The 25,650-nt window shown below is 41.0% G+C and overlaps 1 protein-coding gene and 1 long non-coding RNA gene across 5 annotated transcripts in view; one reads left to right on the top strand and one right to left on the bottom strand.

Moving 5' to 3' along the window:
• Nucleotides 1-4,945: 4,945 nt before the first annotated feature.
• Nucleotides 4,946-19,539, bottom strand: LOC115600749. The gene is made up of 2 exons (XR_003989135.1): nt 16,628-19,539; nt 4,946-16,505 (listed from the first exon to the last, which is right to left on the bottom strand). It is a non-coding gene; the product is annotated as an uncharacterized LOC115600749 (long non-coding RNA).
• The window catches only part of VLDLR (very low density lipoprotein receptor), a 19,387-nt gene continuing 13,275 nt past the window's right edge, over nt 19,539-25,650 (top strand). For all 4 annotated transcript variants that reach the window (XM_030470065.1, XM_030470064.1, XM_030470063.1 and 1 more), the window contains exon 1: nt 19,539-24,062. In XM_030470065.1, the coding sequence (XP_030325925.1) occupies nt 23,924-24,062 (139 nt within the window). In that variant the 5' untranslated portion in view covers nt 19,539-23,923. The remainder of the gene's footprint in view (nt 24,063-25,650) is intronic.

Below are 25,650 nucleotides of genomic sequence, written 5' to 3'. Positions count from 1 at the left end.
ATGGTTTGCCAAATGCTGCTTTGTTCTAATGTAACCTTCCTCCTTGCTTCTCCAACAATACATGAAAGTGGTATAAATCATAAGAAAAGGAGATGGGGTTCATTTATGTATAAATCATTACTGGTTACATAAATCTTACTGGTAGGACAGGACTTGGAGGAAATTTGCGTTACAGCATTTGGGCATTTTGTGAGTGAGGTGCTCTGCTCTGTTCTTCTCACCTGAATGAGTAAGAAGGTATAAGCATTTGAACAACACACGTCAGAAGTACAAAATCTACCTATAAAAGTATTTTATTTAGTGAATAATCTACCAAAAAGCTGATTTTGGTGCTCCTGCTGGGTCAATGTTAGAGGTTATTAAATGGATCATATTGTCAGTACAGAGGCATGCAAAATCTAAGTTTATGGCTGTTTGAATGCTGTGGCAAAGATGATGAATTGGTTAGATGCAAAAATGGACTATTTCAGATGCTGTTTAAACTATTTTTACTAGGAGGTTGCAAAAGTATTAGAAAGCTTTGACAAACAAGGCTTAGGATAGAGAAGTTATGAGCCTCACTTCAGCATTTTGGTTAACTGTCAATTATTTACGTGAAATCTTAAGCAAAAGCTGCAGTGGAAGTTGTCTTATAACTTAGTTAAAATACATAGATGTGTATATATTCTTACATATGTATAAATATATATGAAAATACACATGTACCAACTGCTTATACTGTATAATATAAGTGATATATAAGACAGTGCGTTTCCCCAAGTTTTGTCACATCTAGGTAACAAAACGTCCTTGGATCACCATAGCTGAAGCAACACCACAACTAAATAACTTTGGAGATATGTCTCAGCATTCCTAATGGAAGATAAGCTGCTTCTTGGGCAGCCCTGTTGTCTGAAAGTCACGTAGGAAGGTGACTTTGCTATACATATGTACTGCTTAACCTTAGACATAGTCATGAAGAGATCCATTTGTGGATAAGCTCTTAAATTGGAGGTCTTTGCTTAGTGTGCAGGCTTTGGAGGTCTGGCTTGAGGTGCAGGCTATGTGCCACCCTGAAAATATGGAAAACTCATCTTACTGAATCTTAGCATATCAAGGCAGTGTGATGATACTTACACCTGGATTTGGAGATGGTTACAGGCTGTGGCAGAAAGCATCTGTTAGGCCATGCTGTTAGGCAGAGCTTTCTGTCCTTTTGCTTTTACAGCCTTGGGGGAAACAACTGCTAGCAACTGTTCTCAGTACCGTGTGGACTTCCAGAGCAAATAAAAACTGGAGAAACAGAAAACTTTTGAAACTGCATCTTAGAATTCAGTTTTCTATTTTATATATATATTTTAAAAAATCATGTAACTCCAAAATATTTTAACCAGATCTAGAAGCTGATAATTTTTTTTCTCAGTCTTTGTCAGGAAATGTCTCATTGATTAAAAACATGAAACAGTACCTCATGATCAGACTTCATAAACAGTAGCTTTGGTAGTTTTAATTTAGTTACTTCTTTTGGAATTTTTTTTAAGTAATTTAAAGCTGTTTCATAGTTTGCATCCCAGCTACTAAGTCATTGTTAAAGAGAGCTCACAAGAATAAGTCTTACTAGATAGAAACAAATCAGCTGTTTCCTTCTTTTCTTGTCTATTAAGGCTTTTTAAAAATTATTTTTGGCAACAGAAATAATGCTATCACTGAAAGGAAAATTAGTTTTGTAATAAAAACAACTCTTCACTCATTCTACCTATAAAATCTTTTATTCTTACAATGAATTCTTCTAGAGGAGCTAATTAGAAAGCTCTTTAATTGATGAGCATCTGACCATAAGGGCATTTTCATTTTTTCACAGCATCCCAGATGACACAGTTACAGAAAGGCATAACTGAAAAGAGAGAGAGAGTAATTGGAACAATTAATTGAAACAACATCCAGTTAAATTCAATTATAAGAATCCTGACTGCTCCCTCGTCCCTTGTTGTGTGGCCTGCTGCTCTAGGGTGATGTTCCTACAGACTTCTCAGTAAAAGCTGCGTGAGAATCCCATTCGCTGCTGATTATTCCTGTATTTACTATTTATATTATCATAATACACATCAGCTTTAGTCCTGCACACTCCTGTTCCCAGTAAGATGCTCTAAAAGCAGATCAGGAAGATTCGTGACTATAGGCACATGCATGGCTTTGCATGCTTGAATTACCCATTCAGACAGGAAAAAGTTAAGCCTCTCACTTGAATGCTTTGGGTTTTAAATGTCTCTAACACAAATTTCCTCAAGAAATATCAAAGAACACTACTAAGCAAGAAGTCTGTTTCCAGATAAATACCCAGCTCAAATACTCACCAGACTCTGGGAAAAAGCTGCAAAATGTGCTTTTTGCAGGCAAAGTTCTAATGCTTCAATTTGGAAACTAACAAACATTGAGCTACAAAACCTTACCACCTGTTCATCATAAAGCAGAAGGTTGGTTGCTGTCATTTTTGCAAGAAGCAACTGCACATCACTGTTCGTGGCACTCTGCAAATGTTGGTTGTGTGTGTACTCACACCCTGCAGGTGATCTCAAAGTGAGCGCACTCCCTTGCTGCACCAGCTTCTGCTAGCCATAGTGATGAATAAAGTTATGATCCCATCAGATGCATGGCAAGGCATTTCTGAGGCTACAATTTCATGCTGCATCTTTTGGTCAATTCAGTAGCTTGTGTACACAGCGTACTGATGCCATATTCACCTGCAGAAATGATCTAAGTTCTAGCTTGAAATAGCATATGACTTTTGCATCTACATGCAACTACGTGATGGTGCTAGATTAACAGAAATTATATGACTGCCATAAGAACATATTTTAGATCCTACAGTACAACAGAAAAGTCTCTCACTTGATGACAAATGGGATCCTGGGAAGCTTCTATGTGGCTTTTGGTGGGAACCTGAACCAGGAGGGCAAACACTCTTCCCTCCTCTGAAACATATGGGTTATTGGAGATTGTCATCACTTTGCATATAGCAGAGGAGTCATGCCAGCCCTAGACTCTGTGAGAGCAGGCAGAGGATTCTTCACTGCCACAGTGCACAGTGTGACAACAAAAAGTCTGCAGGTAAAGGGACTAGGCTGCATTGCAGCAAACTGCAAAATCCCAGAGATGTGAAATATGAGATACAGCAGATGGAAGCATTTCAGACTTTAATTATGCTAAGCCATCAAATAACAGGCTACACACTGCCAAGCAGGTAGCACATTGCATCTTCAAATGCAAAGGAGAGTTTCCATTGCATTGCTTTCACTATTACTTTTCCACATGTTTTCCTAGCCAACTACATTTCTGTGGTTAGAGAAATCAACTGGAATGTCCAGTACAACTGGCCTATAGATGAACCTTGCTAAAATACCCACAGCTTCTAAGCCATTAAAAATCACTAAGAAATTGACTGCAGCAAACGAAACACAAGAGAACTGCAAACTTAAAAACTAAATGAGAAAATATTTTATATTCTTATGTTTACGAGTGCGTACAAGGGCTGGGGAGAGTGTCGATGTTCTGTTAGCCTCTTGGCTCCTCTGTTGAATGCAGCCTAATCCAGGAGCTGGGTGGAAGATTTCACATATTGATGAAAAGTCTTCTAGTGGCATTAGATATAACTGAAACAGGCCCCCCATATTTGTCAGGAGGTGTTTCTGTTCATATCTAGATATGAACAACAGGACTCAAGATAGGCTTGTTTACAGTTAACTTACTTTTCTCCTACCAATGTGTTTAAGTCAGTTATGTCTCTGTAATTCAGAAGAGAGAAAAGAAAATTGAAAACTTCAAATTGTTCACACAAGCAACAAGATAAGGATAATAAAATCTCATATATTAGTATAAATGGATCAATCACTCATGGAAGGAATTTGCTCTGTGATGTACCTCTGTTGCACAATTGGTTAGATGCAGACAACAAGCTATCTTTCAAAATTAAAATATTGATTATAATTGCTAATGATGACTGGGATCAATAATCTGATCTGGAAAGCCAAGCCATATGGCCTTATACTTCCAAGGCAACATAACCTTTTAACACCACTCACATCTTTTTGTTTAAAATATTATATCCTAGGTACTACTTCAGATGTAATGATTTTTCTGTGAGGCCTTTTGGCAACCTAAATTTACTTTAGTAATACAGAGCCCTCTTGTACCAAGCTGCCACAGCAGTCATATCTGTATGTGATCACCAGAACTGTGTAGATCTAAAAAATTCTATAGAAACTAGGCTATTTTCAAATTTCATAATAGGCTTTCATGCCCAATAATCTTATCCAAAATTCAATATTCATAGTGGAGAATATGTCATTGTTTCAGCTCTTAATCCATTTTATTTTGTTTGTAGTCTGTATGTACAAGAAGCAGAACCTGTGCTTCTGGTTGCAACACAAAATATTTATTGATGAATTATTGATCCAGGTGTAATGACAATAAGTCAGCCAAGTGGGCAGCAGAACTGCACTCTGTGCAGAACTGGTCATTGAGTTTTGCTTTATAAAAGTTGCCTCTGACAGAGTGTAGCACATGGAAAATGTGGAAGGCTGGCTCGCTGTCTAATAGACATCGCCTGGATTTGATGCGTGTCAGCCTAACAGCTGGCTCTTCGTTTATTCTATATCTTAGCTGCCATGGTCAGCCACCAGTCCTGTTCCTCCTCCATTGATGCAGGCATAGGCATGAGTCCCCCATCTCTCCATGGCCCTCCTACACTGCACTGCCAACATAAAGGACCTTAATAATGTAAAAGCTGTAAACATAACTTGACAGGATTTAAATGCATCTTTTGCCACCTTTACTATGCTGCAGTGATATAAGGTAACCTTCTTGTCAGTGAGGGTTGGTTACGATGCAACTTCTATGCTTGTGGGTAAGACATAAATAACAAAGGCTGAAAAAAGTTGCCCACAGAGACAAGCCAATATCCAGAACACAAGGCTAATCATGTCTTTTTATTGAAACATATTACAAATATGAATACTATTAGATCAAGAATCACTGCAGGAACTCAAATCTATGTGGAAAAAGAACAGTACAAAACCTGATGGAGAATCTGGGGCATTGAGCTGGCACTGCCATGCATTAAATTTCATTACTTTTTCAGTTTCTATGCAGACCTATGACCCACTTCTGTTCCCACTGAAATCCATGGCAGATTTAATAGATGCTCTATTTTTTTTCATTTTAATCGGCACTCTATTTATAGAAAAATGTGTAACTTAAAACTATGCGAATTCTAGTCTTGCTTCGCCTTCTGCTCCTCAAGGGATACTTACTGAAGAACTAAATGCTATTCCACAGTAGTGTAATACTACTGTTACTGTTAAAAATAACCATAAATTGTGCCTAAAATGCTTGTCATATTTAGCTGATTATACTACATTGGAGAACAGACTTTTTTTCCTAGCTACTAAGATACCATAATCACAGTTCGTCATTAAGGCTGCGCCTTGTTTTAACAGATCATCCCTCCAAACAAAACCAAATTATTTTATAGTTCCTCATATTAGACTTCTACCAATCAGTATTTGTCCAAGTTCAAGGCTATCGGAATAGACACTGATGAGGCATGAAAACTGGAACATGTGGAGCTGCTTCCCATTAGTCAGTCTTCCATCCTCTTCTGTAATGTCATATCTTGAAAGTTCATTCTTTGATACATTCAACTTTTTAATTTTTTTAAGGTGATCTGAGAAAAAAACTCTCCTGCCAACATATCTGGGTCATTTCCATACAAAAGATTTAACTCTGTGATACCATGTTACTGGAGGTTTGGTTTGTATGATGGACGTAATACAGCTTTCAGTATTTCAGCACAGGAAAAACAACATGGGGGGAAAAAACCCCATCTGTTTCACAAAATTAAATACATATATACATATATGTTACATAGATATGTAAAATAACACATACACACACATACATACATATATATATAAAGTAACACACAGATATTATCAAGATAAATTGTGGTGGTACTTAAGCTTAGATTTCAGTTGCTCCTACTTGTGGCAAATCAATGCCTGGATCCAGTGTGGACCAGATTGGGACTCAGAAGCAGTGCCCACAATACCTGAGCTATGATGTGCCTCAGGAGGGGCTTAATAATTTGATGTTGAGCCATACCGGCATATTCAAAGGGTGGTAAGTGTGTGGATTATTGTAGAGGCAGCACAGTGAAAATCAGTGCTGCACTGAGAGGAGTGGTCTCGCCCCCTTCTCCCTACCTGCATCTACCTGCCCTCTCATGATAGTGTTGTCACTCGTGGCCATACAGCAGGCTGGATCCAGGCAGCTGCTCAACTAGCAATGGTGGTACAACTAGGTTTTAGTCAGGTTGATCCACCAGCCCAGTTCTCTACGTAGCTGTGCGAAACTCATACTTGGAAAGGGAAGCCATGGGGATGAGTGGCCAAGCCCAGTGGCAGGCACGGTGCCATCCCTTTGGAACAGCCTGGACTGCGACTGGTTAAGTACCCACAGAGCTGCAAGTGGGTAAAACTGTCCTGCAGGTCAGGTGTGCTCTCAAGCCCTACGCTAGACAAAGCTGGCATAGCAGTACCTTAACCATGTGTTAACACGCTTTTAAGTAAAAGCCTTCAACGCTCCTTTGCAAGGCCTTTAAAACTATTTCAATAACTCAGTCCAAAAGTAGTTTACAGGCTTGCTCAATTAAAGCTATTTTGTTTAAAAGAACTCCAGAGCATGTTATTGCCTTTTCTTAACCTCAGTGTTACAAGGGATGCTTATCCAGTCCTGGGAGTCTGCTAAGCTCTTATGGGATGCACATAAATGAGCTACACCAAGCAGATATGAACTCCTTTTGCCTGCACACCAATATAATGGGCCTCCAGCCAGCTCCAAACTGAAAACCCTTGTGACCTTGTTAGGGTGACACTGTGCCCAAGCTAATAAGCCGTGCTCAGAGGCAGAGCGATGTGGGCTGGGCTTCACAAACATGCTTTTGACCTGGAGCTAGCTTGTGTCCAGGCAGCTGAACACAGAGGCACAAGGAATTTGTGCATGAGTGCAATCAACCATGTAGTCATATTCACAGTACCATCAGACTGAAGGCTACAACTTCTCTCCAGAAGATCTGAATGTCTGCAAAGCTTCTATTCTAGATTTCAAAGTATATGCACTGTATTTCACTTAATCTTCCATTCTGAGACAATGGAAACCTTTTGCATTATGCAAGCTATCCAGTCATCTTCTGGCATTGTTTATCTCTAATAAATCCTAGGAACGATTTGGCTGTCCCTTGTTGTCAGGAACCACCTATTTCCATTTGGTTTGAGGAATACTCCTCTAATTACTTGGGTTTTGAAAGGCATACAAGACACCAGTATGTGTCTTCCAGTTTTGTTACTGGCCGTCTTACAAAGCTAAATTTGGCCATTTTTCATGTTCAAGACGCCTATGTACTACAGAAATCCTCTTTGGTTAAGCTTGTCTTTTGTCCTGGGTTCAGCTGTAACAGTTATTTTTCTCCTTCCCACGACACTTTTTAAGACGTCAATAAACCTATAAATATTTTGACCACATAGCATAGTTAATGAGTGGTTTAGTTCACATCACTTCATTCATAGTTCAGCACAAATAAGGGCTAATATATTTTTTAACCTGGCCATTATTGGGTTTACCCAGTTTTTACTGTGTACCTCAGCCAGGCTGTTTACCACACCACCAATGACACAAAAGCAAGTATTTTTATTACTTGTTTTGTGTATACAATTGGAAATTAACTCCACTCTTTCACTCTCTCCCTCTCTCCTTCTCTCTCCTCTCTAAGTCTATTGACAAAGCTGGATGCCCTACTGCTCCGTATCTCTGAAAATATGTAAGGTTATGCAAACAGAAAGCAAAAGAAGTGTAGAAAAAAACAAATTGAAAAGCAAGATCATACTCTATACACAAAAATAATAGACTATACAAAGTGCAGAGCAGAAAATGAGATCTGTTATTAGATGTTAGAGAGTACTTGCAGTAGTAAAGAGAAATATAAAAATCAGCACAGGAGGGGAAGGAAGAATTAGGCCCACTATTTTGTGAGTCAGGTAGAAATCAAACCGCAGCATTTCAAGTGAGGTATAGGCACACCAGGTATGCTAGGCGAGTATTCTGACAACTTAGGTGTGTCTGGCAAATACCTGCACCTAGATAAATGTTGAATTTTCCTTTAAGAAGTGAGCATGTACAACTAACACATGTAATATCTCAAAAAGAAATTAAAAGACTTGTCTAAGTAATGAAATAATTCTGTGCCTTACTAACATCTACCTAATGTTAAAAGAAGCCAGCTTTAATACATGGTGCTAGGACCTATTTAGTGTCATACATAGTTACAAGCAGTTGCTTCTTTCTTTTTGAAATTACCTACATTATTTATCATTTCATATCTTGCAGACTTCTCAATATTCATACTAGTTTATTTAAAATTGAATTAGGAAGCATTATTCATAAGCTGGACACTGTGAAAGCAAAACTCTAGTAAAAGGTACCAGTATTGATGTGTCTTTAAAGAGCCAGAAAAAATCTACTGGTACAAAAAAAAAAAAACAAAACAAAAAAACCCAAAAACATTTAAGGATATCAAGTGGTAGAATGAAATTAGAAACTTTCAAATTATTCAGTTAAGCAACTGAAGTTAATGGCTGAATGCAGTTTGCCTGCAGTAAGGGAAACAGCTCAGTTATGCAAAATCCAATAACAAAAAATAATCAATATTTTTCCCCTCTGGGAATGGAAACAAGTACCACCTGTCGCACTGTATGTGTAACTGAGATCAGCCTCAAGGACCAGTATTCAGATTTTCATTAGAATGAGCAAGGTGTGTTTCTTAAATTGCCTATGTCACTCAGGAACTTAAGTGCCTGTAGTGAGAGTTAAACAAGCAACCTAAACTTGATCCTTTAAACTACCCCTGGGTACCTTTACCCTAACTCACTTAAATATGCCTGTGGGAGATGTCTTCAACAGGAACAGAGTGAAATCTGAGAACTCTGAAGAGCCCACTCTATAAACGGAGGGATTCCCACAACCTCCAAAGAGGGCAAGAGCTGGGCCTAAGTGTACACATAAGCCAGCTTTATTGTTTTTGCAAGATTTGCAGTTTTGCTGCATTTGATGGTAGGAAATTCATACGAATGTAACTTTGGTTATACCAATGCGGCATGTTGTATTAGCAAAAAATAGCTTGTGGCCATGTTTTAATATGCATTACAGCTAATCTGGTTCGTATGTGAACATGCTCCAGCTCTTTATTGGGTTCTAGCTGTATCACTCAAAAAGAAAGGGTCTTAATTGCTGATGCCTGAACTCCTTGCTCTGTGGCAGGTTTAATCTCTTATGCCTTGAGATCCCTCCACCTATAAAGCTGAGGTAACAGAATATCCCATCTCCCATCCCTGCTGTGGTGGGAAATACATTACAGACTGTGAGCTGCTTAACTTGTGATATAGCAGTTACACCATTATTCTTAATCTAGGCCATTAGGAGTCAATTAAGGCTCTTTTGTGTCTTCAGTGTTTCAAGAAACAAGAGTGGGGAACTATTTGTTAATTAACAAGCTGTTTTCAACATCATATGATTTTAAAACTTTAAAACATTTAAATAACAACTAAAAAAATCAAAATAAAACAAAGCTTGGCTAAGCAGTACAGGTGAAAAACATTAATTCAACTGAAAAGCTGTACCATTTAGAAATGGCAATCTAAATAACACTGAAACAAAAATTCCTTTAAAAAAATATTGCAGATCACTGTTTCTGCACTATAAAAACACACTCAGCGATCCTACTGTGCTGGATGTTAGTATGTAGGTATTTTTTAAAACTCAGATTACAATGTTAGGTCATAGTGGAGCTACCGTTCTCCTACCATGTACCTATGCGATTCTGCTGCTGATAACAATTCAAATCAGGGAATTTAGGTGGAAGGAGAATGTACACCTTTATATCAAGTCATCTAATGAATACGAGCATAAAGAAATGATACACTTTAAACAGCACGCGCTCAGACAAATACTTTGTTCATACATTAACACTGAAGACAACAATCTCAAGCATCTTTCTGGTGAGGTAAACTCTATAAAAACTTACCTAGTCTGGCCTTTCAAACTGGAAGTGTGAGGCTTACCACTGGAAAAGAGAACAGGGAAGACCTTCATGCAGAAATGAATCTGGCCATGCATGCAGTATTACCACATTGCCCCTGCACACACAGTTCGGGATGCTAGTTTCAGTGACAGAAATCTTGTCTTCCAACATGAACTTGCTGGAGCTACTACCTGGAAAAGGTGGGACTAAGAAGGGAGATGTTCATATACTGTGCCAGCTGTGACCCAGTGTAGTGGGCAATTATACTATAAGACTCTATCTGCTACCACATGGATCAACCACTGTGAAATAATAATCTAGAGTTTGCAGAGGTCCCTAGTACTGGGGTAGCTGTCATTTGACTTTTATTACTCTGTAATCTGCAAGCGCAGAAGTATGATTTCATGGAAAACTCTGCCTTGGAAACAGACACAGGGCACAGGCAGAAACCTAGGAGGAGTTTGGCTCACTCCCCAGCAGCAGGGTCAGACGCTGGAATGGGGCAAGCGTGGAGACAGCCTCACTGCCAGAGCACACAAGGAAAGAGAGCAAGCTGCTGGCTGCCATCCCACTCTCTGCCTTCTGCCCTCTGGCTAGCAGAGGGTAGATTTCATCACCCGCCTGCACCTTGACTTTTAAGTGCAAGGAGTCCAGCCAGCAGTGTGTACACTGATCATTTTATTCACAGGACCCGGATTCTTTGACTTCTAGTGTGATATTTTGCCTAGTGACATTTGGATCAATTCAAAAGCTGAATTTGTGCATAATTGTAGGACTGCTTCTGCCTCACAGAACAGCTGTAACTGAAGTTTTCACCTCTGCTAAGTGCCCTTGAAAATTTCTTCATACATCAGATAAACAAGCTCTAAGCATCTGGCTTGTTTAACCATGAGTAAATCTATGTAAGTTAAATTTGCAGATACACTCACAGCCTCTTGTTCTTGTCCAAATCATAACACAAATGTAGCATCCTTAGCATACTGTTAACTTTCTCCCAGTAAAGCTTAATGCATCTTAAATATCAGGACAAAAACTGTAGATAACAAACTGAAGAGTCAACTATGTCTTGCTGTTGCAGAAAAAGGCCTGGAGTCTTCATTGTTGGATGGCTTGAAAAACACATTACACAAATATCTGTCAAGAGCTACATAGGAACATCTGAGCCTTTCCTAGTGAGTCTGGAGGTGCCTTTCTTGCCCAGTTTTTCCGTAGGTCCCCCTTAAACTACTTAACCTCCAGCTGCACATAGCCACATGCCAGCCTACAAAGGCAGATGCTAATGTCAGTCTCCACTCACGCCCAAGTCTGATACGAGTCTCACTGGAACCTGTAAAAAAAAAAAATAGGTGAAGACTTTATGATTTTATTTACTACTATCATCAGTATTAATGAATAATAATATTTAACAATGATGAAAACAGCTAGAAAACTGTAACAGTAAGAGTTAACTGTCACAATGGAAAGACAATTCTCTGCCCATTGACATCATTATACTTTAGGTTCCTAAGGAGCAGCTACACTGCACCTTTACAAATATTTCTTTTCTGAAGCTCTCTTTTTACTTGGAATGATCCACCTCTAAATTATACAACACACAGAGAATATTATATACTTCCCCTACACAGGCAGATACATACTTACCCACATATGTTAGCAACACAGATAGAATGTTTCAATGAATGGATATTACAAATGCTTTTCGATAAAGTAATGGACTGAAATATTAGTAAACTCAAAAATAAAAGTGAAACTAATTAGCAAAGTGACCACATAAGTACTTCCACAGCTGCTAACACAAAGCTAAATAATATAATATCCTTGGCCAAAATTGAAGCCTAGGAAGAAAGTCTATTGCTTCATTTATATCCATACTAAAAGCAGAACCACAGCAGCTAGCTTTACCCAGGCAGCTGCCAGGCGTGCCTTTGGCAAGATACTGCTCTGAGAATTGTTACTGCTCAGTTACACAGGGGTGGAAAGCAAAAACTAGGCATGTTTACTGAACCAGAGGCCTGAAGTTAGGCACATAAAACTCTTTAACTTTCAGTCTGAGCAGCAAGATGCTTCTGCTTAAGGTCCAAATATAGATTCTGTATCCTGATGTTAAGCATAGATGTATAAAACATTGACTTTACTGAAGAATTTCGATTAAAATTGAACTAATGGGAAAAAGCACATCAGAAACCACATAGAAGATACTCATACCGCTATTTCCTTAGAAATATTAAAACTCAGATCCAGGCAAAGCTCAGGTATGAGCTCAGTTACAAAGTGCCATTGCAGCTGAATATATTCCAGAAGAAATTCACCACTCTTCTCTTGACTGCCCGGGGTCAAGGGTTGGTCCCTGAAACACAAAGATGCTCCAGTTTGAGCATCTGGGAAGTGTCTGAGAAGATTTGGGTGCTTACAGTTTTTCAGCCCCAGGGCTTTCTCCCCTCAAATGCACAGCTTCTGAGGATCACTCATCCAAAACCACCACCTGAGACAATAACTGCCTTCAGAAGTGGAAACAAATAAAGCAGCACTAGGGACTCCTGGCACAGTGAGGCAGCAAGAAGTGGGTAAACAAACAACCAGGACAGCTTAACATGGCAATTGCCTTCCTGCTGAACCAGTCCTGTGGCCATCCCTTAGGCTCCTCTGCATAAATTCTTTCACAGAACTGTCACAAAGCTTGAATTATTGATACCTCCGGAGCACAGCACGTAAGTACGTATCAGAGAACCCTCTCCCTGCAAAATAAATAAGAAACAGAGCAGATCCCACTGCCACTAACAGCCTGCTGACAAAGGACTGAATGCTGCTCTGACCTTAACCCTACAGATGGGCCTTCCAGCTCCAGCTGTAGAGCAGCATGCAGCACTAAAGCCAGTCACGTTCCCATTTTGTAGTTTTTCCCTGGGGCTGCTTATTTGGAGCCTTACCCCACCTCTGAGCTAACTCTCAGGTTAAAAGCGAGAAGTCTCCTTGCTTGTTACTGATTCAGAGCAGTGCAACAACCATGACAAACAAGGGTAATATCAAGTACCAGTCTTTGGTGACACTCATGGACAGCATGTAGACAAGCGCATGCCATGTGAGACTCTGGGAACTCACACGTGTTGAAACATGCATTTTCTGGTTTTGTTCCTGTCACAGAAATGACTGTCTAGCAAAAACACCAAAAATAAAATAGGGGTGGTTGTTCTTCGTTATTTACATTAAGAGAACTTAGAAACCTTGTAACATGAGAGAACAAAGAATACAGGCATTTTCCCATGGGGATTTTTTTGTGTGCATGTTTCTGCCATATCCAAGCCAAATACAAGTAGGCCATGATCCTCTTTTTTTTTTTTTTTTATTCTGAATAACCCAAATAAAACCTACATAAACCACATAGCTGCATACACCTGCTGCAATTAGTCAGAAAAAGATGGTGTCACCAACATAGCAACAAACTGAGTGACACACACAGGAAGAAGAAACAGAATAGGGTCATACTGAACCTTTTTCACATGCTGGCTTCAACCACTGCCTATAGCTGAAGTATCAGAACAAAACACATCTTTTACTTCATCTCTTTCTTAACTGAAGGGGGTTCTTTGGCAACTTGCCACCAGCACCCATTATGTTTACATATAACATAAACAGCGCACTTGAAAACAACAATAGAGATAATAATGAGAACCTAGTCGCGAAGGGCTGAGTAAACAGCAGTCAGAGAGAGATGGGACATGCTCGGAAAACCGGAGCAGAAAACACACTTAATCTCAACAGAAAATGCAATGAGATTGACCCTTATCTCACTGAAGCCACTGGGACTCATAATCCTAGCTGCAAAGATGAATTTCAGTATGATACCCCATTGGAACAATGTGACTGTCAGACATAGAAGGATATGGGATTTTAGGAAGATGATGTAGAGAAACAAACTGATTCTGTAAACTCTTGAAATGAGTAGCAGCTGGAGAAGCTCATCTACGTCACTTAATCTGTCCAGCTTCACTTTGCACGAATGCCCACAGCCTTGATTGCCCATCTGTGGTGATGCTGCTGTGCCCTCTCGTTCACCATCCAATTATTCTCATTGTAAGAAACACCTCCTTAATGACTTGAGATTTTCCTGTTTCAGCTTCAGGCCCCTGCATCATGTCTTTCCTTCTTCTGAGAATGTGGACAATTCCCTTCTTTCATTTATACTATTATCTCTGCAATTATTTATAGTCTGTAACTGTAAATCTCCCGAGTCCTCCATTTAATACAGTTCTTTCAGTGTCTTTTTCTGCAGTATGTCTTACTTTTCTATCATCATTCACTAATGGCTTTGTATTTTCTCTACTTTTAAAATAATTTTTGCATTACGGGGACTTAACAGCATTCATCATCAAAACGTATTGGTACTAGATGATCTTCAGGTCCTTTCCAACCTAAACCATTATATGATTCTCTGATTCTATTTTCACAGAATTTGCCACCATATTACTTGAGTACTTGCCAGTCATTAATAAGTATATGCCCTGGATCTGACAGAGAGAAACAGGCAAAGAGGCACAGAAAAACTAAGATGCACATGAACATTTGAAAACAAACCCAATCCATAAGTTGAACCTAAATCTCCTGAGCTGCTGTTCAATATCTTTACAGCAATAATCTTAAGAAAAAACAGACAAGGTAGCTGCAGTTGAAAAGCCTAAGGAATCACTCATTGTATGCAAATAAGATTAATCTTCCTGTATCAAGAAATGCTATGCTGTATGGGCACTGAAATGACTAATGCTAACTACAGAGATCATGATAAAATGGATCTCCAAGGAATAACACAGACATGATAGACTAGCAATCATGACAAAAACACAGCTTTGAAAGGGTACTTGCCTGTATTTTAAAGCATTCAGGTAAAATGAAATGGTTATGACATTGTAGTAGTTTTGCATATTAATGATGTGATAGACTTAAAGAAAAAAAGATATCAAAATCAGTCTGGAAAAGGAGGGCTCTAATAGTATAGAAATGGAATTGGTCACCCAACCCCAGGTTCTCTATGGGCCACCAAATAAGGTGACAGACAGGCACAGCTCTACACTGTTACAAGGGAGAAAGACATGTCAGGACAGTGTAGTATGAAAGACTTGTACTTCCCATACACAGAGAAATACTGCTTATAGCTGTTGGTCCTGGCTGCTTCCACATGAGTGATGGGCGTATCTTCACCAAGTAGCCAATGAACCCATACTGCTGCAGTTGAGTTTTAAATTTGTGGTCCGTTAAATCAGGTGAGATCTGATCTGAATGATCATGGGCTAACTCACTTTAAATCAAATGAAATGATACACAGATCTAAGTTCTCTACTGCAAAAGATCATTAAAAAAAAAAAAATCAGAGAATTACAGAGCTTAAGAGTTTGGAATTCCTTAAAATGTTCATCAAATATATTAATAAAGAGAAAAGAAAGTGCATTGCATATGTATTGTATATAACACTACGATTAAAGATCCCCTAAGTATAACTCTGTAACTAAATTAACACTTGATTTACTTTTCAACAGAAACAATGACTATACAGTCAAGGGTAGGGTGGATTAAAGGAAAAAAGGATTACAGAACAAGAATTACCAAAATGAAATAGAAGCAAAACCCCAAAGATCTTGCAATGAAGTAGACAGTCTCTATCCTAGGACACATGCTAAAGGAAAACAGATCAACATTGTTTTGTATTTGAGGAAGAAAAGGAGAGAAATTTCTCAAACTGCCCAGCCAGTCAGACCTATAGTCCGACTTCAATAATATACAAAGTTTTAGGACAAATATGGAAGAGAAGACACCATAAACCTCAATGTGCTTGGAAAATGGGAGAAAACACAATGTGGATTTACTAGAATTAGACCCTGCCCAGCTAACTTGAGTCTTTCTTTCCATAAGTCATGTGAATTTTTCAACAAACTATTCAGATTAAGTCCACACAGGACTCAGTGAAGTATCTGACTGAATCCAGCACAGGAAACTATTAGTTAAGCAGCAAATGCTGGTAATTTGTACAAGAGTTGCTGGATAAGTAACAGATACCTTAAAAGGAACACGAGTGTAATGCTGAAAAGAAAGTATTCAGATAAAAGAGGTTGCTAAAAGTTCATCTCTGATCAGCCATGGGACCAATCTTAGATAATCTCATCACCAACAATCTAGTCACAGAAATTAGGAAGGGGTTAACAAAACTAAGGACATGAATTTGGACAGGACACTTAGTAGACAACTGACATTGAACTAAATAATAGAAATTGCCTAAATGTCTGTGAATGGCTATGCAGAAATGTCCATCTCTCCCCTTTGATTATACAGGCAATCTTGCACCTCAAGTTAAACACTTAGGGTAGGTGGTACTTACTTACAACAGAGACTATCGCACCATTTGATGTAGCTAGAAAAAGAGCACACAGCATGTCAGTCAAGGTATTTCTAGCAAGGAAAGTATCAATATCAATTTTATATTAGCATACAAGGCTGGGATGAAACCTCTTTGCATCCTGAAGTACCACTTACCTTTCTGTTCAGTCAAGCCCAGGAAAAGTGGATTCAAACTAGGAGAGGAGCTGATGATCCCAAGCACAATGGTTAGAGGGATGGTCTATCATCACTGAAGTGCCCAAAAGAGTTTGGCTAGCTTAGCTTGGAAAAAAGGGGTCTGAGAGATGAAAGGGAATAATGTCAGGCACAGCTGCTGAAAGTGAAGGTCAGTCTCAGAAGAAACAGAAACAAAATGAACAGGAATACATCCTGTGTGGAATTCAGAAGATAACTAGGTATCCCAGGAATAAGACATCAGGGTACTCTTGATAAGGTTTACAGTATATGTCATTGGAAAAAGAGAACAAAAAAAGTAACCAAGAAACCCTCCACATACAACCCTCTAAAGGGTTGCAACATGATGTATAATCAATTTATGGTTTACTTACGACTTAACTTTCTACAACATGAGACTAGACTAGACTTAGCCTTCCCTTCCAGTCTTCTGTTCATTATTATAAAAAGATACTTTTCCTTTTGAAAGAAAATAATTTACCTTACAAGAGTAAAACATATCTATATCTATCCTACCCACGTATGTCCTAAGACAGCCCAAGCCTAAGAAAGCTGATTTTCAATCAGCAGAATGAAAGTTAGAGTCTGTGTATTGCTACAGACAGACATATTTATGTTATATGCTTGAAACAGATACAGAAACTGTATTTCATGGCATCATTTCATTTCACAGAAGCAATTTCCTTATAAGCAAAATCTAACAATGTTTCAGCATGCAAAACAATATTGTATGGCTTATAAATGCAGACATCAGTACTGATCAATTTCAATGTAATTTAAAATTTAAAGGAAGTGCTGTTATACTGCATTTCCTCAGTCTATAAATGTCTACCACTTCTTGCCAAACACCACCTGCACTAGAAAAGAGTTTGACCATTTGCCTGTCAAATATTCCACCTCCTCCCAAACGACAGTATCAAAAAAAAAGACTGTGAAACTCAAACATATGGGGAAGAGGAAGGGCTAGTTAATCATAGTAGCAAGAGTTTACAACACCCTTATGGATGATAAATGAAATCTGCATTTTAAATATGACTAGGCAATGCAGAGTGTGACAACAGATCATTTCTGCAGCAACTATTGGACACAGAAAATATAACCTGTTGTTACTCCAAATAATTGATGATCCTAGGGCAGCGCTCTCATGATGTCCTTAGTTCATTCTTTTTTTGACCACCAACCACCACAGCCTCTCTGTGGCAAGAACAGGGAGAACTCCCCCAGCATGGTTCCCTGCTGCTTACCCTTCTACAGAGGCACATTTTTCTGCCATGTTTTTTACCTTTTTTGCAAATCAAAAACATGTTCAGAAACATCTGTATTTGGGCTAATACACTGTATTCTGTTTCCCTATTATCCTCCAAATCTGAACATTCCCAAAATGTTCCAGGTCATCATTCCGTTCATCATCTGAATGGAAAATAATATTTCTTTTCACACATCTGCAGTGACACCCTCATCATTTCAGGATCTGATTAAAAGCTTCTCTGCTAGCATGCAAGAACATTATGGCCCACTCTGAGCTTTCCGGTAATTTTTGTTTCCCATCCTATTACCTGTGCCCTCCAGGCACAACACCATAATCACTGCTTAATTAATCATATTCCTTATTTTTAACACACACATGACCATTTTTCATTCTTTGCAAAGAAGAAAAGAAATATCCTCCTCCTCCACCTGATATACAGAGGTTTTGGAACACAAATGTCAGATTTCCCAATATGCATGTGTACTTCCACAAAAGTGAACACACGCACACAGTTAGTCATGAGTACACTCTAAAAAAAAAAGGCAAACAAACTTCAAATTCATATTTTTCCACTGGAAAACTTTACAAACATGTACTTCTGGAGGAATCTGTCTAAATGTTTTTATTAACAGATGCCAGTCTCACAGGAAAAATTCATCAGAATATACTCCAGCCTAGGTATACTGAAAATAAATCTTGCAGTATCAGCAAGATCAATTTGTATTTGGTTTATTACTAAGCATATAGAATTGATGTCACATAAGGGTATGATATTCTAAAGAGTATCTCATTTTTAAAGATAAATATAAAAAAGTGGAAGTAGTCACACAGCTGCAAAATGGGCAAGGCTGTATTTTGAAGTCACATTCTGTCCCGCATCTGCAGGAAGAAATGGAACCTCTTTTTCCACCACAACTCAAGTTTTAGCATGTATTATTGAAAAAAAAAAAAAAAGCATAGTGCAAGTTTGGGTTCCAATGCATAATTTACAACTCTATCATTTGCAAATTTATACAGTACAGGACCACTAATGAAACCTGGATTTGGGTTTTGAAAACAAATTAAATACTTCTAGGTTCTGATCCTAACATGATTTTAACTTTTGTGATGTCTTCAAATACTGCAACACTAACTAAAATGCATTCGTGCTCGTATCACACATGCAAGATCCTCAGAAACATGGTGACTATACAAAGTCACTATACACACTTACTATAGTAAGTGACTATACAAAGAAAAATTACTAATTTGTACCACAGAGGAAATCCTGTCTTCACAGAAACCAGCAGCAAATTCCAATTGGTGCTGGCAGGTCAAGAATTATATTCAATGTTTTTTCCATTGTGAAGAATACATCCAAAGGAGACAAATACTTTCTGCCCTCCTTCAAAGATGAACTATCCATGTTTCTTGTACCACAAACGATAAAAAAAATATAGCAAAAATTGTTATTAAAATCACCAGTGAGGCATCAGTTCTTTCTGCCTCATTCCTACAAGTCAGATGATGATGGTTGGGAGGGTAAGAGGGACATTTTTGTGAGTCTTCATTTACTGTTTGTTGGGTATCCTGAGAACACCACAGGAAAGGTACTTTATTAGAGCGAAGTTGTCTGTGTCTCCTTTTTTTTTTTCCCTAAAGCTGCAGACAAAACACAGAACACATATGTGAGTAGCACTTTCAGCAACAATATATACCTTCACATAGTTTGCAGAGAAGCCTTACAAAAAAGGCGGCAAATTTGTCCCTCAGACATAGCCATGAAAACGTATGGATCAGAAGGATTCATGCACATACTGACTTTATATTATCCCTAAGGATGCATTCTGTCTCTCTCTCATGCTCTGTACAACTCCTCTTAAGTCAGAAATACAAATCCTGTCTCTGCACTTCCAAAATACAGCCATGAATACACCTCGTTTGATTACAGCCAATTCAATGACTTTATGAGCAGTTAATGTCTTTGTTGGGAGCGTATATTGAAGAAAATATTTCTGCAAGTGATCCTAAGTCAGGATGTTATACCATGATATGTAGCTGCTGCTTTTTCTACACATGAGGCTTTCCTTTTCTTTATTAGGTTAAGTTGTATACTGTAGATGTATCCTGACTTCATGTCCTCCACCAGAGAAGCTGGAGGCAAAAGTCCCATTGATTTAAGACCTGAGGGTGAAATTGTAATCCCAGTGCTTCAGAAACTCATTTAGAAGTGGAGGCTAGAGGGTCTTTAAGGTGAAAAGAGAAACAAACACAAACCACACTGACCTCATATTATGTGTACTTCAGAAAGCCCTTTATATTCTTTATTTTCTCTTGTATGTTGACCTTACACTCTATAACCAACAGGGTAAATTAATAATCTCAAAGGATGCAAACCTATAAGTCCAAATGCATTCTCATGCGAATTGATGTTGGAAAGTCTCAGGGGGACAAATATCCACCACAATTCCCCAAAGGAAAGGTAGTAACGATGCCATTTCTTGTTACTTTGGTCATTTTTTAAGGCAAAGGCAATGCTTAACTGGTTCACTTAGCTTCTTGGCAATCTTTTCCATCTTTTCTCAAGGGAACATCAATGGACATTCAAGAATATTCACCAGCTATGAGTCAGAAAATAGGACAGAGACTTGGAGACTTTTCCAAGAACAATTAGCACTAACAAAACTATTATGCGTAATATTTAATACTATATACCACTTGAAATTTTACACTTTTTTGTGCACAGATTGTTCTATAGAATATCCTCAAAAAGATGGCATGTCCTGTTATCACAAATGAGAAATCTGCCACAAACCTTCAAGTCTAGTGAAAGTCCACTGAATCCAAGTGCCCAGTACAACAGAAGAAGCCACTGTTACAAATGCTTTTCTCTGGTGTCTCAGCCAGCCTGGTTAGAAACTACTCCTGCATAATGCCTAAGTGGTTTTGGAAACATTAGCTGTGTACTCTGCACATCATATATACTTACAGTGCATATTTAATAACATTACTACAAATACATATTAATGCAAATAATAATAGAAGATGGACAGAGACTGGTTGAGAGCACTAGAGGAGCGAAACATCCTTTGAGATCGCTCTTCAGCATAGGAACTTGTTTAACTGAGAAGGCAATGCCAGCTTCCCCTTCATATTCCCCCTCTGTGCTCCCTGAGGTTGGTCACTTGTTCATCCACCTTTTGTCTGTGGTTTCCTGACTTCCTGACAGCTGACGAAGTTCAACTCAGAACAGACATGTCAAAAACCCAAGGAGACCCAAGGAGGGTCACACATGGAAACAAATCAAATGTTAATGCATTTCCCAGACTGATGACAAAAGGACTTACGAAGGCCAGCTCACACTCTCTACAAAATTTGGTATCGTTCCTAAACCTTAGACTTTCCCAGGTATTTTGCTCCTACTTTATCGCTAGCATAGCAGGACTGCTATTCTCTTAAGCATGTATGTTGACAACAGAAACCCACAATTTTATTCCAGTTCTCCTGTATAGATCTATTCTGGTTTGTATCCTTGTGTGTATGAACAAAGTGACACTACAACTTACTACACAAAACACAAATCCCTGCAGACACCTTCCCATTCCCACATGAAGCAAGCCTTTGCAAGGCTATGGCTGCTGCACAGACACAAAACATTAGTGCAGACAGTTTCCGGCTCCCATAGATCTCAGATCTCCTTGTAGGGGCTGGCAGGTTACTTGCCCCTTTTCTTAAACAGAGCTCCTTTTCTGTCCGAGTTCCTTCACTGCAGATTCCAGCAGTATGTGGATGATCAGACTCATGCACTTACTTACTCATGCGTTTTAACTTAGCTGAAATGACAAAAAGTATTTTACAGCAAGTTCTGCTTTGGTGTGCAAAGCACAGGGTGTGCAAAGAACTAAGTACATCCAAGATAGAAAGTTGCTTCCCCATTGCAAAGCCAGGTGCAAGTGCTCATGGAGCAGCAATAACATGGGGGACAAAGACTACTTTTCCTCCCTCCAGTAAATCTATATCTTCCATAGACAAACAAGGAAGACCATCAACTACCAGCATACGCTCAGTTATGACCAGCCTTATATTTCTGCTTGACTGGAGTCTTCTTGTATATTGTTGCACTCAGTGTATGTCTTCTAAAATATTTCTGTAATGATAACAGGACATTTGTGAAAATGCTGTTCATTTCACAGCAAACCATGCAACAGTGAGCACCCAAATGAAGGCAGTGTGTCGTGCTGAAGATCTCCAAGGAGAATGATGTTTTCAGTGTACAACTTACATTAAGCCATCTTCCTGAGGACATATGTCAAGCCCTTTGTACACAATAGATTTTTCTCGCTTGAAGCAGCATATGTTTGCAAGAACAATGCTGTAGCATCTAATGCCACATACTAGACAGAGTCTTTCTCCTGCTGCCCCTGAGGCCATGAGGTAGAGGGACCACAGGAAGGCAAACACAAGGAACTGCTCTCTTCATATTAACAGACATATCAGAAATACCATTCTCAGATGTATATCAGTTACCTGAAATAAAATCTTGACTATTTTAACAATTCTGATACATCATTTGCCTATTTGGATGACCCGGACACTCATTCATTACATGAACTGCAAGAGATAATCCACTCCAAAGTTATTCATGCAGTGGTATGACTTGTCTTTAGTGGAGTCATGACACAACTGGATGTGATTCAAAAAGGGCTTCAATCTGCAAATAATGCATAAAGAAACATGTTATGGCATTTAGGAAACACAAAGTCTCAAAGATACTTGCTTCATTGGAGGAATTACTGAATATGACTTAAAATACTTGGCAAGTAATTCAAGACTTCATTTCCAAGTCAAGAAACAGCAATGAGCTTTTGCAACATTTTTGGATGGAGCAGCTTGCTGGGTTTTATGTCTCCTCTATGATACTAACAGCACAACACATACAATTACTGCAAAATAGCAAGCCTATGAAAATAAATGAAAAAAAAAAAAAGGCAGATCACTAAACCTCAATTGTAAATGCTAAGCGTGCTGCGAACAAAACCAAATTTGCATTTGACCAACCCTTCTTTTCTTTCTTTATTTCACCAAGACACAATTGGATGTTCAAAACGCTACAAATGTGGAACAAAACTACCAATTCTGCTCCTTAGAATAAAAGGTTAAGCTTGTAATTACACGGCTTCAGCGTATCATTTTGTACAATTACTAATTAACCACCATCCCTGATCAGAGAATACAGAAGTAGTGAATTTCTTCCATAAGAGCTGCGCCTGCTTCTTTTTAAGTTAAGTTCTGCTACGGAGGGAGGAAAAACACCACAGGCACGCCGGCATCTGCGCGTGGGGCGGCGGGCGGGGGGACACCCAACGGAAAAAACGCTTCTGTGCACAAAACCATCCCGCTACGCGGATGTCGGCACGCCTTGCTGTGCCGCCCAGCACGGGGGTCCGCAACGCCCCCTCTCCGCGGCGGGGCGCGGACGGACGCGTTTTAGGGAAGCAGGCGAAACAAAGCAGCTGCCCCCCCATCCCGCGCCCCTTACGCCGCCGCCAAAGTTCCCTCCCGCCGGGGCTGCCGCACACCGCTGAGCCCGGTGCCAGGGCTGTCAGCGGAGTCACACCGCCCTCCGCCCCGCGGAAGGAAGGCCGGGAGAAAGGGTCACGGCACGGCACGGCACGGCACGGCACGGCACGGCACGGCACCGCTCCGCACCGCCCCGCCGCAGCGCCACTCACCGCGCCGCGCCGCGCCGAGCCGAGCCGAGCCGAGCCGGTGTGCGGGAGCGCCGCGGAGGCCGCAGGTGCCGCGGAGGAGGAAGCGGGGGCGGGCGGCGCTGGCGAGCCAACCGGGGCCCGGCGCGGCGCCGTGAGTCACCAGCAGCCGCGTAGGGCGGCCGGGCGGCTGGTATAAGAGCGCGGCGGGGACACCCTCCCCCTGTGCGTGTCGCCAGCTCCCTCTTCCTCTCCTCGCCTCTCCGTCCGCGGCACTTGCCTGCCCGCCCTCCCCGCCCTTTCTCCGTCCCCGGCGCGGCGATGCGGTTAGACCGGCAGTGCGGAGACCCGAGCGCGGCTGCAGGCAGCCCCGGGCACGGCGCGGGGCGGCGGGCGGTCTCGTGCTGCTGGCCGCTGTACCTGCTGCTTGCCCTCAGCTGCCTGCGCGCCACCGCCGACGGTGAGTGCGGGGCCGGGGAGGGGGGGGCGCTGAGGCTGCTGCCGCCGCCACCCCCAGGACCAATTTCTTTTACTCTTCTCCCACTGCCCTTCCCTTTATTTATGTATTATCCTTTTTATCCCATCTCTTGGGCCGCTCGCCCGCTGCGCGGGAGGGAGGAAGGGGGGAAGCGGGGCTGGGCGGAGGGGCCTCCCGGAGTCTTTGCCGTCGGGGTCTGCCCCACGCCCCTCTTTTCGGGTGCGGCGCCGCCTTCCCCGGCGGCCCTTGGCGCGCACGGGGCCCGTGGGGGTGGGCCCGAGCCTCGGCGAGCACCTCTCCTGGGAGCCACCCGGGTGCCGCGGGAGGGTTTGATTTCCTGCGCGATCCCTGGTGCTGACCGGAGGGTCTGCGTGCCTGCGGCTCACCGCGGGGCGGGGAGGGCTGGGGCTTTGTCGCGGGGGGAGGAAGAGGCGCCCTTGAAAAGCCTGCGGCGTTAAAGGTGCTGTCAAACTACTGTGCAACTTCGGTTTTGTGGCATCCAGCAGCATTGGCATGGCTCTGGTTCAGGGCCAACGGTAACCACCACAAAGGAGCTCCACCTGGTGGCAAGGTTGGGTCTTGCCAGCGCCGGGTCCCTTGCGGGCCGGGCTTTCTCGCTGGGCGCTAGTAGCGCTGTTCGTGGCGATCTCCAGGGTTGCGTCCCAGCGCAGGAGCAGCTACCCCAATGGCACATTAAGCCAACTGGATGGCTAATTAAAAAGCCTTTTCTCTTGAGTGGAGGCAATAGTTGACTGACTCCTTTTCTCCTTCAGGAACTGAGGTCCAGGCTATTCTTGAGGTGAGAGGTGGGCAATTAGTGTGTCCGTTGTTCTATGACTTCTAATCTCCTGACTAATGCCCTAAAGTAGGCCTCAGTGTCAGATCTTGCCTGTGTTGGCAACGTATGCTTAAAGGTGGTTGGACCTTGTAGTCCTAACTGTGCACAGGAGTTCAGACACAGGGCCTGTCAGGTAGAGCCCAGCCGGGGCACTGTTGTATCCAATTCCTCAGACGAGGAGGAGGGGAAATGTCTGCCTAGTCACTCCTCAATTCACAGTCATGTACACTGCTTCTATATCCGCTCTACAACAGACATGATTAAACAGCTGCAGTATGAAGGACCAAGCTGGCAATCACTGAAACTGCTAGTGCACTGTGGCAAGAAATCACAGCAAGAGATAAACAGTGGAGGGCAGTTCTAGGCCACCAAGATAGAATCAGAGATTCTTCCCCCAATTTGAGTTAGCAGCCCCACCAGCTCTCTCCTGTTCATGGGGAGCAGGGTCTGGGGGAGTCTAAGCTAGTTTCTCTCTCAAGGTTTCCCAATCGCTGTTGCAAGCTTTTCTGGGACTTGGTGTCAGATGGCAGCACACAAGTGTCACATGTTTGCGGCTGCCCAGACAAGTGATCTGGCAACTTGCTTAAGGGGCTGAGACAGTGACAGGAGAGGTATGGACAAAGCTAGTTTGACTTGGCTAGTCATTGCAACTGTACTCTTTCACCTTATGCACATTGCTGCTTATGAGCCTACTTCTAGTAAGTGCCTACCTGGGGAACAGTAAAAAATGTG

This window comes from Strigops habroptila, chromosome Z (genome assembly GCF_004027225.2).
Source record: "Strigops habroptila isolate Jane chromosome Z, bStrHab1.2.pri, whole genome shotgun sequence".
NCBI classification, from domain to species: Eukaryota; Metazoa; Chordata; class Aves; order Psittaciformes; family Psittacidae; genus Strigops; species Strigops habroptila.
Note: the sequence above shows the minus strand (reverse complement) of the source record. Positions and strands in the feature narration are given on the sequence as shown.